Source organism: Buteo buteo, chromosome 5 (assembly GCF_964188355.1).
Source record: "Buteo buteo chromosome 5, bButBut1.hap1.1, whole genome shotgun sequence".
In the NCBI taxonomy this organism is placed as follows: domain Eukaryota; kingdom Metazoa; phylum Chordata; class Aves; order Accipitriformes; family Accipitridae; genus Buteo; species Buteo buteo.
In genome coordinates this window covers 27,653,947-27,669,063 of record NC_134175.1, presented here as the reverse complement: position 1 = coordinate 27,669,063, position 15,117 = coordinate 27,653,947, and the positions used below count along the sequence as shown (strand labels likewise).

At 39.9% G+C, this 15,117-nt stretch overlaps 1 protein-coding gene across 4 annotated transcripts in view; it reads right to left on the bottom strand.

Annotated features, from left to right (window-relative positions):
• Positions 1 to 1,559: 1,559 nt before the first annotated feature.
• The window catches only part of ZNF385B (zinc finger protein 385B), a 176,162-nt gene continuing 162,604 nt past the window's right edge, over positions 1,560 to 15,117 (bottom strand). For all 4 annotated transcript variants that reach the window (XM_075028326.1, XM_075028325.1, XM_075028327.1 and 1 more), the window contains 4 exons: positions 7,078 to 7,323; positions 5,850 to 6,028; positions 4,636 to 4,737; positions 1,560 to 3,012 (listed from right to left, as the gene is read on the bottom strand). In XM_075028326.1, coding sequence (XP_074884427.1) covers positions 2,794 to 3,012; positions 4,636 to 4,737; positions 5,850 to 6,028; positions 7,078 to 7,323 — 746 coding nt within the window. In that variant the 3' untranslated portion in view covers positions 1,560 to 2,793. The remainder of the gene's footprint in view (positions 3,013 to 4,635; positions 4,738 to 5,849; positions 6,029 to 7,077; positions 7,324 to 15,117) is intronic.

Sequence of the window (15,117 nt, the reverse complement as noted above, 5' to 3'; positions counted from 1 at the left end):
TCAAATGCTCAGTTCTGCATGTCATGGACAAAACTTTGGTGGCAAGCTGAGTTACAGTACATAAAATATAAGTCAAGACAGCAAAGAGTACAAAGGGTGTTGAATATGAATCTGAACATGAGTGTTCCTTGGTTTACAATCATAGTGTTTTAGTTCCTTGTGTTTCACAGCTTAAGTAATTCTTCTCATTGCTGAAGAATTGTGAATGACATGACACATTCTTTCACTCGTAGAGACCTAAATATTTCTCCAGTGTAAGATGCTCGTTGAAATAATCAGCTGTCCAATAAATCTACACACCCCTGGCTAGTCCTCTCCTTAGTACAGGTTTTCTGTATTTTATATGGGAACATTTTCAGTTGCAGAAACTTGCAATTGCTTTAAATTTCTCATCACCAACAGTAGGTTACGAGAACAGGTAAAACAGTGTTTTAATACACAGACAACTCCTGTTTCCTGAAGAACCAATTAAAATACACAGTTCTGTAAACCTATCTCATGTTGGACAGAAACAGGCTCCTCACGCAAGTAACTCCTCTGAAAGTATCTGAGCAGTTAAACCTGACTCCCTACAAGCATGAATTACAAAATTGGACACAAACAGATGCACATGGAAGAGTGCCTACCCGTACTACCTTGTAATTCTCACAGCCCATAGGATTAATACAACTGTACCTGCTTCCCCAGAGGATGCTAAAAGCCTGGACTCCCTTACCCACCCCTTTAGAGGTGATTCTCCAGTGAATTATCCTCTCACAGCAGAGTTGACTGCTCCACTGAATAATGGAAATTGGGCAGAATTACACTTGCAGAAAATGGTCTCTCATATGTTGCAATTATGAGGTTTACGTTGGTCTGCAAATTCTCTATTATACAGTTCCTGAAATTTTTATTCCTCAGCCTTTGTGGATTTGTAATGGTCCTGATGGCTTCGTATTAACCTTAACAGCCTTACAGTTCAGAGTCTTTTTACTGTTGTCCTCTTTACTTTTCACTTTATATTAACAAAGAAAAGATTTTTACAGAACAGATCAAGCTTTGCAGCAGGGAAAAAGATAATTTCAAAGCTTCCCCAAGCATCTGCCTTCAAAAGCCTGCTGTGTCAAGCAGCTGCCTACTTTCCCCATGCTTCAGAGCAAGTCCTGGCTCCAAAATGACCTGCTTCCAGTCTCTGGTATGCCCAGGCTGGTTTTAAAGTTAATCCTTAATCTCCACCAGAGATGGCATAACCATGCTGTAGCATTTTGGTGGTGCAATAATAAAACCATAATCACCCACCTGGCTCTACTGCTTCTTCCTCTGAATCTCCAATGTAGTGAATGTTTACAGTCTTACTGCAAAAAAAGCCCTAGTAAAGGCTGTAACAGGATGTAGTGAGGAAAAGAGTTAAAACACAAGGGAAGTAAACACAGGTTCTGTAATTATACTTTATTGCAACTCTAATGCTTTGTCTGTTCCTAAAGACTCCTCTAGCTAAATTTGTTTGTTCCACACTTTTTTTTCTGTACCAATTAATAAACAGAAGAAGCATGTATATTTTTCTTATTATTTTATTGAAAAGGTACATTTAAAAAAATACACAGACATTTTACTATTATGGATTGCAGATAAAGATGCTCTAAAAGTTAATTCCATTTTTTTTTCCTTTCTTCCACCTGTTGTCCCCATTATCACATAATGACTTCAGACTGAGTACTGCATATTGATATCACCTTTATAAAAGGGTTAGGGAGGTAATAAGATAGGTGGGGCATTACTGCAATATATTCAGTAAACAGAGAATACAGTCAATTATAAATATTTTATGTTCTGTACATTATTGCATTAGGGAGCCACAATGTTATGCAGCATCGTTACAAACAAAACTAGTTAGAAATGAAGAAAAAAGAATATTTACGTACAATACATGGATCCATTGTCTTCTTGAACAATGCATGTGAGCTGTGGTAATGTGCAATTGAAAAGCTTTTTTTTCTCTTTAAACATTGCTTAGCAACACCAGTGAGGAAACAACAAAAATAAGTTAAATGAAAGTAGCAAACAAGTAGTAATCTTAACTATATGTTATATGGCTTTCTATTTTTTATTTCCCTAAATAAAGTGTGACACAAAATAAGTAATTAAAAGCTTCAGCGCTGCATTGTTTTCAAACATTTGCACAGAAACTAAAAATATTAAAATCAGACATGTGATACATCTTTAGTACTACACAAGATACACCAGTACTGGGGCCTAGGACAGTACACAATCCCTGTCAACAAGAGCACACTGAAAAAAAAAAAAGGACGCAATTAATTTTTGAGATGTTATCCACAATCAAGCATTTGGTTCATCTACCTTTTTCTCCACATTAGATTATACCCCATTGGTTTTCAGCAAAGTATTTACAGAAGTGTGAGTGAGGAAGACCCTAGTTTTCAAGTCTGTCAGGAAAATATTTTATGTTCCTTGATTCCAAGGTGCATCATACACATTGAAAAAAAAAAAAAACAAAACCCAAAAAACCTAATAGATGCATGACTCTTTAATGGTATAAATTTTATGAGCAATTAAGTTTTTAGTAAATCACTCTATTTGGATTAAAAAAAGAAAGACAGAGAGAGACTGAGAAAGAGAGTTGTCTAGACTCCAAAATGCAGTACTGTCAATGACGACTTTTATGGTGTGGTTGGTTGAGGTGTCACGCTGGATGGCATTTCAGAAGAGAAAGACATTTTAAAATGTTGACCCCTTTCCTGCTTTTCTTTTACCCTTTCTACTGGCCATAGTTATACCTTTTTTTACATCAATAAATTAGTATGGTGCAAAAAGTATGGAGGCAGGTGTTGCCCGGATGGGACCATGGCCTGGCCTGAGGAGAGCGGGTGGTATTGCAGGCGCCTGGAACAAGGAGGCAGAGGGACGGGGAGGAAGGGACAGAGCCGACGATACAGCCGCAGCCGCAGCAAGAGGAGATGAAAGGAAAGCAGGTGCCAGCGGCTTAATCATGTCCTTCTGGAATGCGAGTTTTGCCTGGAATAAAACACAGAAAAAAGCAATGTAGATACAGTTCTCCCCACGCCCACTTTTACCTGAGGGAAAAAATGAACCCTGACCAAGGGCACGCCATGGTTTCTCACAGAAGCCTCATGTCAGCTGCTGAGAAATTTTACCCACACTGTCTTCTTACTCCCAGGGCAATTAAAGCAACCAAATCGTATATTTAAAGATACATAAATGTCTTGAGTGTAGGGGCAGTCACACTGACTTTTAGGAGGAGGCATAATTGCAAGTGAACAACATTAAATTACGTAAATCATAACTGCAAGAAATATTAAAAAAACATGATTAAGACTTCACTGTCAAAAGTCAAATTTTCCACTTGCAAAAATGAATTGTAGAAAAGTAGAGTGGTCAAGATGGGAAACTAGTATTAGTCTAGTCAGCTTTCTACCTGCCAATGCAGAGTTGCTCTTTTCGAAATATAAATATTTTTTACGATCAATACCATAAAGAATTCTTTCTGAAAGAATTATTACTCAGTTTATGACCTAAAATTGTTGCTGGTGCTTGTGGTGAAAAAGCTAACCAGAAATACGTACACTACAGTCTCGCTGAAAATGGTTTGCACCATAATCACAGATTTGTGGGGGCAAAGATACTCGCATCCTTCCTTTATTAGTGGATGTCTCTCCTTATGCAATAGATTATAAAATGATGTATCACACAAGTGAAGATTAGTGTGTGCAGAACCTATCGAATGGGGAGACTCGGAGAAAGCCTGCAGCATTTTCATTTGCCTCTATACAATTACAAAGACATTAATATTTCAGCTTTTAAAGGCTTTTCACACGCTTACTCTTGCACACAGACATTTGCATCTCTCTCTTTCCAACCTATAAATTGTTTTTGTGCCATAGGTGGCATGCACTTTTCCCTAATGAATAAAATACAGGCTGAGTCATGAGCAAATAAACATACAATCTGTGCTGTGCTAGAGCCAGCCTGAACTCCAGCTGCAGCTAACTGGCAGAACCAGCTTGGGGAATTCCTGGAAGTGCAGGTGGGTGTGAAAGGGGAACCCTGGGGGCACAAAGGCAGGAGAGGTGTTTTGATAGCCAGTGACAGGCAGAGCTCGAGCATGCAGATAGGCAATCAATTCTCCTAAACCCCTGGTAACTCTTTTGCACCAACATAACACATCCACGCAGCACTCTGTTTTGCTGTATGCAGAGAATGAGCATTAGTATTTTTATATCTTAACATCTTGTGTGCTTTTCCCTGACTGCATCCGTCATAACTGAAAGTTATCTCAGGTGCCCAGAGAGACAGAGTATATACATTGCAGCCTTCAAGGAGAAGTGCACTAGCCCAGCAGAGCCAATACCTTTCCACAGGGCACATGGTTCATTTCCCATTCTGTGGATTATTCCCTTTTTCCTAGCAGTAAATAACACTCACAGCGCCGTCTGCGTGCCTTTGACTGGGCAGACGGAATACATAACTATCTTCAAATCTGATCCCCGTGCAGACTCAGCCTTCAGGGGGGAGAAACGCTGTGGAAGCGTCAGGTCTGTCATGTTCCTGTCTCTGTGCGGTGGGAGTCCCCAAGGCCACAAATTCACATAGACAGTGATAAGAAATAAAAATACTTACTGCTAAAATACTTGGGCTGCGCTGCAGTTTGTTGTAAGGACTATATTTAGGTTTCATAGGCTTTCCTGCAACTCTGTCCTTATGCCTTCGGCTGGAAATGTGCTGAAATAAATATCCTCACATTTAATTAGCTGTTTAAACATTTCTCAGTTTTGAGTTTGAAATTGATTTATCAGCAGGATATGCCTAAGACCCTGTTTGTAAGATAAAGTAGGTTCTTTAGAGAGAGCAAAGATGAGTTTTGCTAAATTAAACATAACAATTTGGAGCACATCAAATAGAGAATCAGAAACTAATCAAATACAGCGAATTCTGTGATCTGAGACAGGCTCCTCAAATTATGGATATTTTGGTTAGTATTTCCTTTTTCCACTTGAGGAGCTTTGAACCAGGCAGAGCTGTAATCACTAGGTCATAGGGATATTCAGAAGGAGGAGGTAAATTTCAGTCTTGCTGATGCTGTTCAGTTGTATAAATAATTCAATATTAGCTGAAGGAAGAACCAGTACCCAGGGATATGTCTACACCATGCAATTTAATACTATCTTACAGATAACTGAAATAACAGGGAATAAGAAGACACATCCACGCAGTACAGCACCATCCAGTTAGAGATGCCCATTTGGGTATCAGAAACAACATATTTGTATTGGCACAGCTCTGAACCCAGGGCTAATTGGCTTGGACAGAGCAGAGCTGCACGTTCATACAGCTACGCTGTTAATGATAACATTGCTCTACACCATTAAGACATATCTACAGTATTACCCTCCTGCTGATTTTCCTAAACCAATAGATTCAAGTCAAATTCTCCTTCTCACATAGGATTAAAAAGCATCCCAGCAGATTAAAAAGCACCAAAAGAGGAATACAGGGAACCTCAACCCAGAATTTCTTCCATTTGGGAGACCAAAGTTCAAATCCCTTTCTTGAGCCACAGCAAACTTTTAAACTAGATCTGCTATGTTACTCATTGATACTGACAGCTTGTCCACCTCTGCTTTACGACTCTCAAGCCCATTTTTTCCCAGCTGAAACAATTAGGTGAACTTGACCTATGGTGAACTATTTAGAAATAGTTGTGGGATGAGAGGAGAGAAGAGAAATACTAAGTTTGCTTTTTGCTAAAACATATTCACACAGACCTACATCCCACCTACAATACTGCAATGCAACTGAAAACAACAAAGGACCCCCAGATATATGCAAGCTACCTGTTTAAGTTGAATTTCTGAATTAACATGGACATCACAGATTTCACAATGAAACGTCTTGTTCTGCAGTCCTGAGCCTTTACTGGCGTTCTGCACCTTCAGCCGGGATCCAGGTCTAGGGTAAGACTTGATGGGACCAGCACCGTTCCGAGCCTCGACCATGGTCTTGTGCTTGGAGCCTGATGGGCAAGGAGACAGAGGTGAGTTAATGATCAGCAACGTACAACCACGTCCACTAGCCTTGGGACTTTTTGTAACAATTTTATCTTCAAGACAGAATGGTTGAAGTCGCCACAGACCGGGATTTCATTAATCTGGCTTTGGTCAGTGTAGTTCCCACTTCCTCGGTCTAAAGGGAAGCCAGACAATGGAAGAAGGGTTTGGGACAAAAAGGGAACAGGCACGCTGAACCACTGCCTCTCTGTTTGGGGGCAGCGTGTGGCTGTCTGGCCAAGGTGTTTGTTGCTTATTCTTCTGCCAAAACCCATATAGCTGGTGAATGACGAAAAAGGGCATTAGCCAGGAATGGGAGAGGAACCACAGCAATCACTCAAAATCTGCCTAGGAACAGTAATACTTCAATAAGTATCCTCTGATTTGGAAGAAATGGCTGCTGTGGCCATTTCAAGAATGGATTACAGCTGTAAAACCAGCTTCAGTGGTTTGTTAACAAGCTTTACCTCACCAGCGCATCACAGAGCAGCCAGAGCACATTAGGGATTGCTGCTTGTGGCCTTTTATAGGAAGCATATCTAATCTGCAAAAATCAAAAGATTCTAGGACATCTAGGAATTCTAATGAACCCACCCTAAAACTATAAAAAATATCAAATAACAAAAATTACTGTAAGTTGTACCAGCAAAAAAACAGACACCAGAGATAGCGAGATGAAATATCAAAGAGAGACAGAACTGACATTTTAGAAACCTTAAGTGTTACAGAAACCATTATGATCATACCATGATCCTCACTACGGAGGTATGATGGAATCTGATTAGGTAACATGAACTGTAGGGATTTTATCAACTAAAAGCTTATATAGCACATGAAGGACAGTTCCAAAAAATTTAGAGAGAGCTTTAATAAAATATCAAACACCACACATGAAATTGTCATTAACAGAAATGTTTTTGTAACTTGCCATTGTAAGTTTTAACTAAAAGACTCTTGTTACACTGAATTTTAAAAACAGTAACACACAACTGACTTGCACTGTATGCATACTCACCTGTATTGTGGGCTTCTAGTTGTGACAGGGAATTCACAGCCACTTTGCATAATGAACAATAAAGTAGTTTTTTGGCTTTTTCCTCTTCTGACTCAGAAACTGTGTTAGGAGCTCCATTTGTGCTCTTGGAGGACGAGGCAGGTGTTACAGGTGCCACTGCTGCCACTTCAGGTTTGGGAAGAAAAGGACCCACTTCTGTACTGGGCTGCTGACTTGCACTATTGGTCTTTGCTTTCCCTTTATCTTCTAAAAGAAGCAAAATACATATGTCGTCATTTGCTGCACAAAAAAAAAAATACAGTAATAGTCCTGTGGTTTTAGTGAACCTAACACAACAGGGGCCTAATTCATCCCATTTTATACAGGACAGCAGCATCCTTGAAATCTTGTTAAAATCCTACCATGAAATGTGTGTAATTTGACAAAAGGGGTGATTTTCCTGGTTTTTAGGTTACCAGTGAATACCAATGACTTCAACAAATTCATGCCAGCTGTTGTTGCTGTATGCTGCAGGTTTGGCCAGTTGAAAGGAGCCCAAGAAAGCCCAAAGGCACCCAGGGTAAAGGACTGGAGAGCACTGAGAAACATGCAAGCCTTTGCACTGGGGATTACAAAAATATTTCCGAAAAGCAGTATGTTTGCCTTTGGAAGTGCTCAAGTTTCTCAAAGTCACTGGGAGGACACTGAAGGCCCCAGCACCATCTTGACATACGATATCCCTCATCTCAGTTACAGGAGTTGATTATGGTACTACACTACACACATGAACACAGCTGGTAATATTTTTAGTTTTTTCCAAGAATAATTCCCCCTGTATCTGGAAATCAGATGGCTCCGATGTGCATTCAGTGCATTCCCGTATCACTTCACAAGCACGACTCAATCATCTGTGCTCCTATGAGACAGGTAGGCAGGTATTACTTCATTTTACAGATGGCGATCACAAGGCGAGAGATTAAATGTCCCAACTGCGCCTAAAGAGGAATTTTGTGCCAGAGCCAGTACTCAAATGTTCCTTGCCTGCATGTTGTCTACAAGAGCTCATTGCATTTTAAGCTATTCAACTACAGTCCTTGTGACCACAAGCCATACTAGTTGCCAGCAGTAAAACAAACTCACCTATAAAGAACATGGGATGGGAGGGGGACAGTACAGTGGTGCTGGTATGAGAAACCCTGACAAAATGGATGTAAGAAACGATTGTGTAAGTGACCTATTGTCACTCTGAACAACAGGAATCAAATTTTATCATCTAAGCAAGTACATCATCTACATAACAGCAACCTCTCAAAAACTACTTATAACCCACTTGAAACCTATGGCACAGTTTTAAATAGCGTTGAACTGATTTGAAAAACTAGGTTCTGTTTTGAGCACGTGGTTATTTTTAAATACGGGCCCTTGCACTTTATGTTTACAGCTACCAGACTCTGTCTTAACATCACTCTGTGTATCAGGTCAATGCTGTGCTACCAAGAATTCTGAAAATGGAATCGTACCCCCTACAACAATCACTTCAGAGTGCGTATGAACTATGAACAGGCATCCTGAAACTAAAACCCACAGCTCCTTGGCATATTTCCCAGAAGTGCATTGCAGTACATCAATTTTAGATTGTTAAAAACCAGGAGAAAGAAAATTCTAATAAAAGAATTATTGTTTTTTAAAATAGCCATAAAAATACTTCGAAATTATGCTATATGAACTGTATTAAACATTCGAAATCATCAAGTACAATGATGACTATTCGGACCAAATGAATGATAAAACCAGATTCTGAAGGTATCTTGATTGACGAAGTATGACAAAAGAAAGTGATGTTAAATCATAGACTATTCAATTTTAATGTCTCTATAGTAGTAAGTCACATCTGCAAAAATCTAGAACACATTATATTACTTTTAAGTCTTCATAAAATACACGTTTTTAATAAATAGCATTTGCTAACATTCTAAATTAAGGAGTTTTCAATACGGAAAGTACTCAGAGGTGCCAATATCTACAAAGGAAACACGCTGAACTGCTGCCATTTGTGAAGTCAAACTACAGGAAAACAGACTTGTTGTTGCTGTTGTTCTAGGCAATATTTTGCCAGACTGCAAAAGGCATAACATCAGGATATATGGGAACCTGAGCACAATAAGGGAAGGTTCCTCAGTATTTTGCATTTCAGGCCTTAGAAGAATAATACACCTGCAGAACTGCAAGCTCTATGTTAATATATAGAGACTACACTTGTGGCTTGGCTTTTTTAATGTTGTTTCCCAGGTATTTTTGTAATGTAAGCATGAAGATTTGGTGCTTTTGAAACACTCTGTGGAGACAGAAGTCACCTCCTCCTGTGAGTGGAGTGAGAGAGGAGGAGGGGGCCAGCAGGAAGGCTGGCGGATGGGCGCTGGGGGGGACCCCCGGCCCCAGAGGCTGCCTCGGGCGGCACCTGCACCGCTCGTGCTCCGGCCCGCAGCCCCTGACCTTCCTGTTCAAACCACCTGCGACAAGAGGGAGCAGGTTTTTACTTCTTCACTTTGCCATCAAGCGTCTGTGGAGTGAGATCCTGAGCAACGGAGTAAGATCCATTTTACACAGGCCACCAATTACCATCGCAGAGTGATGGTTTTCCATCGCCGAATTTAACAGCTGATTGAAAAATGACAGATTTCATTTCCCACTTCTCACTCAGCCGGCCACCAGCTGATGTAGTACGTCAATTTTTAAAATATTCCCTAGATTTACGGTGTTTTCACTATTCATATTACAAAGCAATTCTAGAGTATATAATGCGTAACAAACTAACAAGAAAACTTCTAGAAAACTAGAGAGAAGTTACCAGCATCCAGCTGGGCTCAATTCTGCCAGTATCGCAGCTTTTGGGAAGAACTGCAGTTCACATAATAATTCCATCATTTGGAAAGCTTCCTGACACAAATAAGCTCTTCATCCATGGGGATGTATAAGGAGAGACATACGCCCCTCTATGAATTAATGTTTCCTTCCACCATTCTAAATGCTTAATGCAGAACATCTTCAAAGATCATAATTGTACGGCTATTATGCAGTTTAACTCCCACAGAAAGTACACGGAGCTAAGTGCATATTTGTCACTGCAGAGGGGCCAGAATTGGGTTTTCCTGGCTTCTAAAATCAGAAAATTGCACTTCTCCAAATGGGCTTTTGATAACAGCTTATTGTTTTCAATCCACAGAATTCAAAACACCATTACATACAGTTTTATGTTTGAGACAGAAATGCCAAGTATTCAACTGTGCAAAGCACAGGAAATGCAAATCGCATGTATATACAAAGCACGAAGAAGACAACTCTTTTATTTGTACTTATAGCACAGAGCTAACAAATAATATCTCCATGCAGAAATCAGAAATATAACTGTTAATGCCTGCACGCATATACTTGCTTCCAAACTGTAATCACTGTATAAAATACATGTGGACCGTTAGATGCAGCTGTAGGATTATAGTCTTCTCGCTACTTCTGAAGGAAGTATTATTGAGAATTGGCTCAATTTTGCTCTGATTTCCACCTGGGCCAAGCCCGTGGAGCCTAACAGAGCCAGCCAGAGGCCGAACAAGTGCATGAGTGAGTCCATCCTGCCCAGGACCAGGGACGCGACAGCTTCTGCCGCACAGCTCAGCAGAGCACGGCTGGAAGCAGGAGACCATGGCGGTACCAACCTCCTCCCAGAAAACTGTAGCTGTGGTTCAAGCTAAGTCAGGGTGTACTGGCTTTCTGTGGTAAGGTTTTGGGGGGGGGGGGCGTTACAGGGGTGGCTTCTGTAAGAAGGTTGAAATGCTCACATCGTAACTCACATGCAAGAGGTTCATTTAAAATCTAACCTGTACTGTTGCACTGTATCTATGTTCTTTTTCTACATAGAAAGGCCATATTTCATCTGTGTTAAATTCCTGTCTTTAAATTAAGTCTCCCCTTTTCCTCAAGACTCCAGAGAAGTAATTCAATGGTTGATTTCATGTTCTTACTGAAGCCTGAATTTATTTTGAAATAGAGCCCAAGGAAAAAATAAAGCCAGCTAATTAAGTATTGCTTTGGGCTCAGTAATATCAATGCTCTTGTTGCCTACTTACATTGTTTCAATTCTGCTTTGAAGTTGTTTTCACATATTTCTGGTTGTTTGCCTTATGTTTGTGTCAGCACCATGTTAAAATTCAAGACTTATTTGTCTAATTAGCACTGCCTCATTTCAGCTGTATGTACCAAAGTCAGGACACAATGCAGGATAACATCTGACAGGTTCAAATCTAACAGGTTCTAGCTTCCAGTGCAAGACCAGCTGAAGTGATTTACCGACCTTTGCAGGTCATGCGACTCTACAGCTGCAACAGCATAATCTATAGGACCTACCCATTAATGCTGAAATCCTAGTCCAGCTAAGCGAATGGGTTTTGCCATAGCTCAAAAAGGGGAAAAAATGTTACCATAAAACTTCTTCCCTCTGACTATCAACCTGCATCTCTTCAGTCGTTTTCTTTCCTGGTAAACAACTGAATGTGAACACTCTGTCCCAGCTCATATTTCAGTGATAATACAGTCCATGCAGAAAGTAAAAAGAGTATTATTTTTTTTATCCCCCTAACCATGCCATTACGCAGTTTGGTTTATAAGGCACCTTTAGGAGACTTCACTTGGCTTACTTTGTGATTTGTGTAAGGTGTTTACAATTTTATAACATATATATATTTGCACATTATAAATTTGTATTTTAAAATGATCTCTTACCACACTAAAATGTGCCTATAGGTATTGCTTTCTACAGCTAAGAAATAACTTTTTACTTTCTGAGAGAGAGTCATGATTTTGGTGCATGTTAGGCGAAGTTCTAATTTGGACTTCGTGATGAAAATAGACATGCTATTTTCAATAGAAAAGTAAATTAAAATTCAGATCCTTAATTCAGAATTGAGATTCTTAATAAAAATAAAACCAAGGAGAATTCTAAAACTCATTGTCGTGGTTTAAACCCAGCCGGCAACTAAGCACCACAGGGCTGCTTGCTCACTCCCCCCAGTCAGTGGGATGGGGGAGAGAATAAAAAAAAAAAAAGTAAAACTCGTGGGTTGAGATAAACACAGCTTAATAGGACGGAAAATGAAGAAGAAAACAATAACAATGACAATAATAATAATAATTTTAAAATGACAATAATAATAATAATAATAATAATAATAATAATAATAAATAGAATTAGAATATACAAAAGAAGCAAGGCACAATGCAATTGCTCACCACGTGCCAAACAATGCCCAGCCAGTCCCCAAGCAGCGATCCACCCTCCCCCAGCCAACTCCACCCATTTTATATACTGGACATGACGTCACATGGTATGGAATACCCCTTTGGCCAATTTGGGTCAGCTGCCCTGGCTGTGTCCCCTCCCAACTTATTGTGCCCCTCCAGCCTTCTTGCTGGCTGGGCATGAGAAGCTGAAAAATCCTTGACTTAGCATAAACACTACTTAGCAACAACTGAAAACATCAGTGTGTTATCGACATTCTTCTCATGCTGAATCCAAGACATAACACTATACCAGCTACTAGGAAGAAAATTAACTCTATCCCAGCCAAAATCAGGACACTCATGTATAAATCTAGAAATTCAAATAATAAAGGTTTTCTATATTGATAATACTCATTGCTACTTACACCCCACAACATGCCTATCCGCCCAGTTTTTATCACTGAAGACACACGAAACAACCTTGCAATAAAATTCTGTTTCACAACAGCTCGTTCAAATAGCAAATGAAATTGAAAGATTATCCAAGGTAAAGATGATACGTGTGATACACTTGCAGGAGCGCTTTCCAACACGTATGCTAAAAGCTTTTAGATACGGAGTTCTGCTATGATCCTAATGACCCTTGCAAAACTGTCACATTCTTTTTCTGCCTGTTTGTAATAAATAAATAAACCTGCTCTTACTGAGACAGTAACAGAAGAAATAATATTTCGATTACTGCAAATATATATTTTCTCTCTGTATGCGTGTGATAAAAAGTATAGCTTTACACCTGCCTGCCTCTCGGCCAGAAGCTGGGACCATTACCCACGACTTGTGCTGAAGGCTGAGCAGACGGACAGACAAGGACCCCGGGACAGAGGACAGCCTCCCAGAGCGGCGCTGGCTGCCATGGAGGCAGCTCCCCCCTGGGAAAAGACCATGCCATGTTTATAACCACCCACCGCCAGGCTTCAGCTTCACACCTTTCCTTGTGCCAGGTCCTTCGCTGCATCCCCCAGCTGCAGGCACTGAACAGCAGCTATACACAAAGTACTCACAACAGAAGGGCAGCACAGACATTGCAAAGTGGCCACCGCTGCTCTACACAACCCTACACCGAAGCTCTTTTGAGAGATTTGCTCATTTCCTGTCCTAGAAATAGAGATTAGTTTTTATAATTCTTCCACCTGCCCGCACAACTGAACATATTGCCAGCTCAGAAAAGAGCATAATGGAAAAACTATTTTCAGCAGTCTAGCTATTTATTATTCTCCTTCGTAAAGGTAAGAAAATTGTAAATACTTGTGCTCCTTTTCCTCTTGAAAAACCTGAAGGAAAGAGCCATGCCATTTCCAATGCCATTTCCAGCCTAAAGCAGCTACATTAGGAGAAACACAGCAACAAAATAATTTACTGTATAACTCGATCACTGCATGGTTATCAAGGCTATGCAGCTGGCGAGCAGAATTGATGCACGGTTAGGTGCAAATCCTTTGTGGTGGTATGTTACAATACCATATCACTACTGAAAGAATGTCTTTTTAAAACATGGACAGCTTGATGACCCTGAACACCTTCAATTAATTTCTGACTATGCCACTTCCTATGGTAACTAAAACCAAAAGTGATTTCTGAAAGGAAGGGTTTATGGGTTTTTTATGGGTTACTAGAAATGTGCTGGATTGTCTTATGATAGCCTTGAATTCACATAAGTTGTGTTACAGGGAACTGGTATTAGTTTTAACTGCTGATTTTGGAGAGTAATTGAGACTTTGAGGTAAAGTGAGCATATCTCCCAAACCAGCAGAGCTCTACTGAGGGAAACAGATTTTCAGGTTCTCCCTATAATTTCAACAGCTCCAAATACGCCTATGAATATTGGGCTGCATTAACCAATCTTTGAGGCATACAGTAATTACAGAATGAGAAGAGGAAATCAATCAGATTGTCAGACTATTGTATAAATGCTCTTTCCCTCATCAAAGGTAAAATCAGTTGCATTAATTACAGCTGTATACAATCCAAGAAGTTTCACTGAAAAGCTTATCACTGTAACTAAATTGGCATCAATAAACACAAAGTAAAAATGTGTTCATTGAAAAGTAAAATTCTCAGTTAAAATCTGACATGTTAGATGCTTGGCACATCTGACATAAAACTAAAAAGTGACGCTTATTTCCCACTACATTTCTTCTTCTGACACTTCTTTATAAAATATACCCATTGACAATGCTGAAGAGAGGCAGGTTACTTGATATTACTAAAATCTATCATTTGACCTTGCTGTTCTAAGCTTTCTGCACACAGAACAATAAGGTGGTCCCCAGATGAAGCGATTTTCAGTGTAAGAGCAGAGATCACAGCTGCAGACAGACAGGTATGAAATCACAAAAGAGACAGAACAACCGGTCACCAGCACAGGCACCACTGGGGCAGCCAAACTTCTCACGAGCTTTTTTCTGTTTTTCAATCCATCACAGAGAAAGAGAAATTTTCTGAGGTGAGAGCAACAGAAGTTAAGTTTGGCAGCTGTTTGCAGGGAGCATTTTACAAATCAGACCAGGAAAAGTGGCAAGCTGGTTTCAACAGCTGATGGATGGTAGGTGCAGGTCAGCATCTTGAAAGTACATTACAAAAGACATACAAAGGTATGGAGAGCTTTGAAAGTGAATGACATGAAGAATCTGGAGAGAGAAAAATCAGTAGCTTTAGCTGTACCACAGAAATATTGTAACAAAATTTGCAGCATTTAAAACAAAAATGTGAAAGTAGAGAGATCACAGTCAA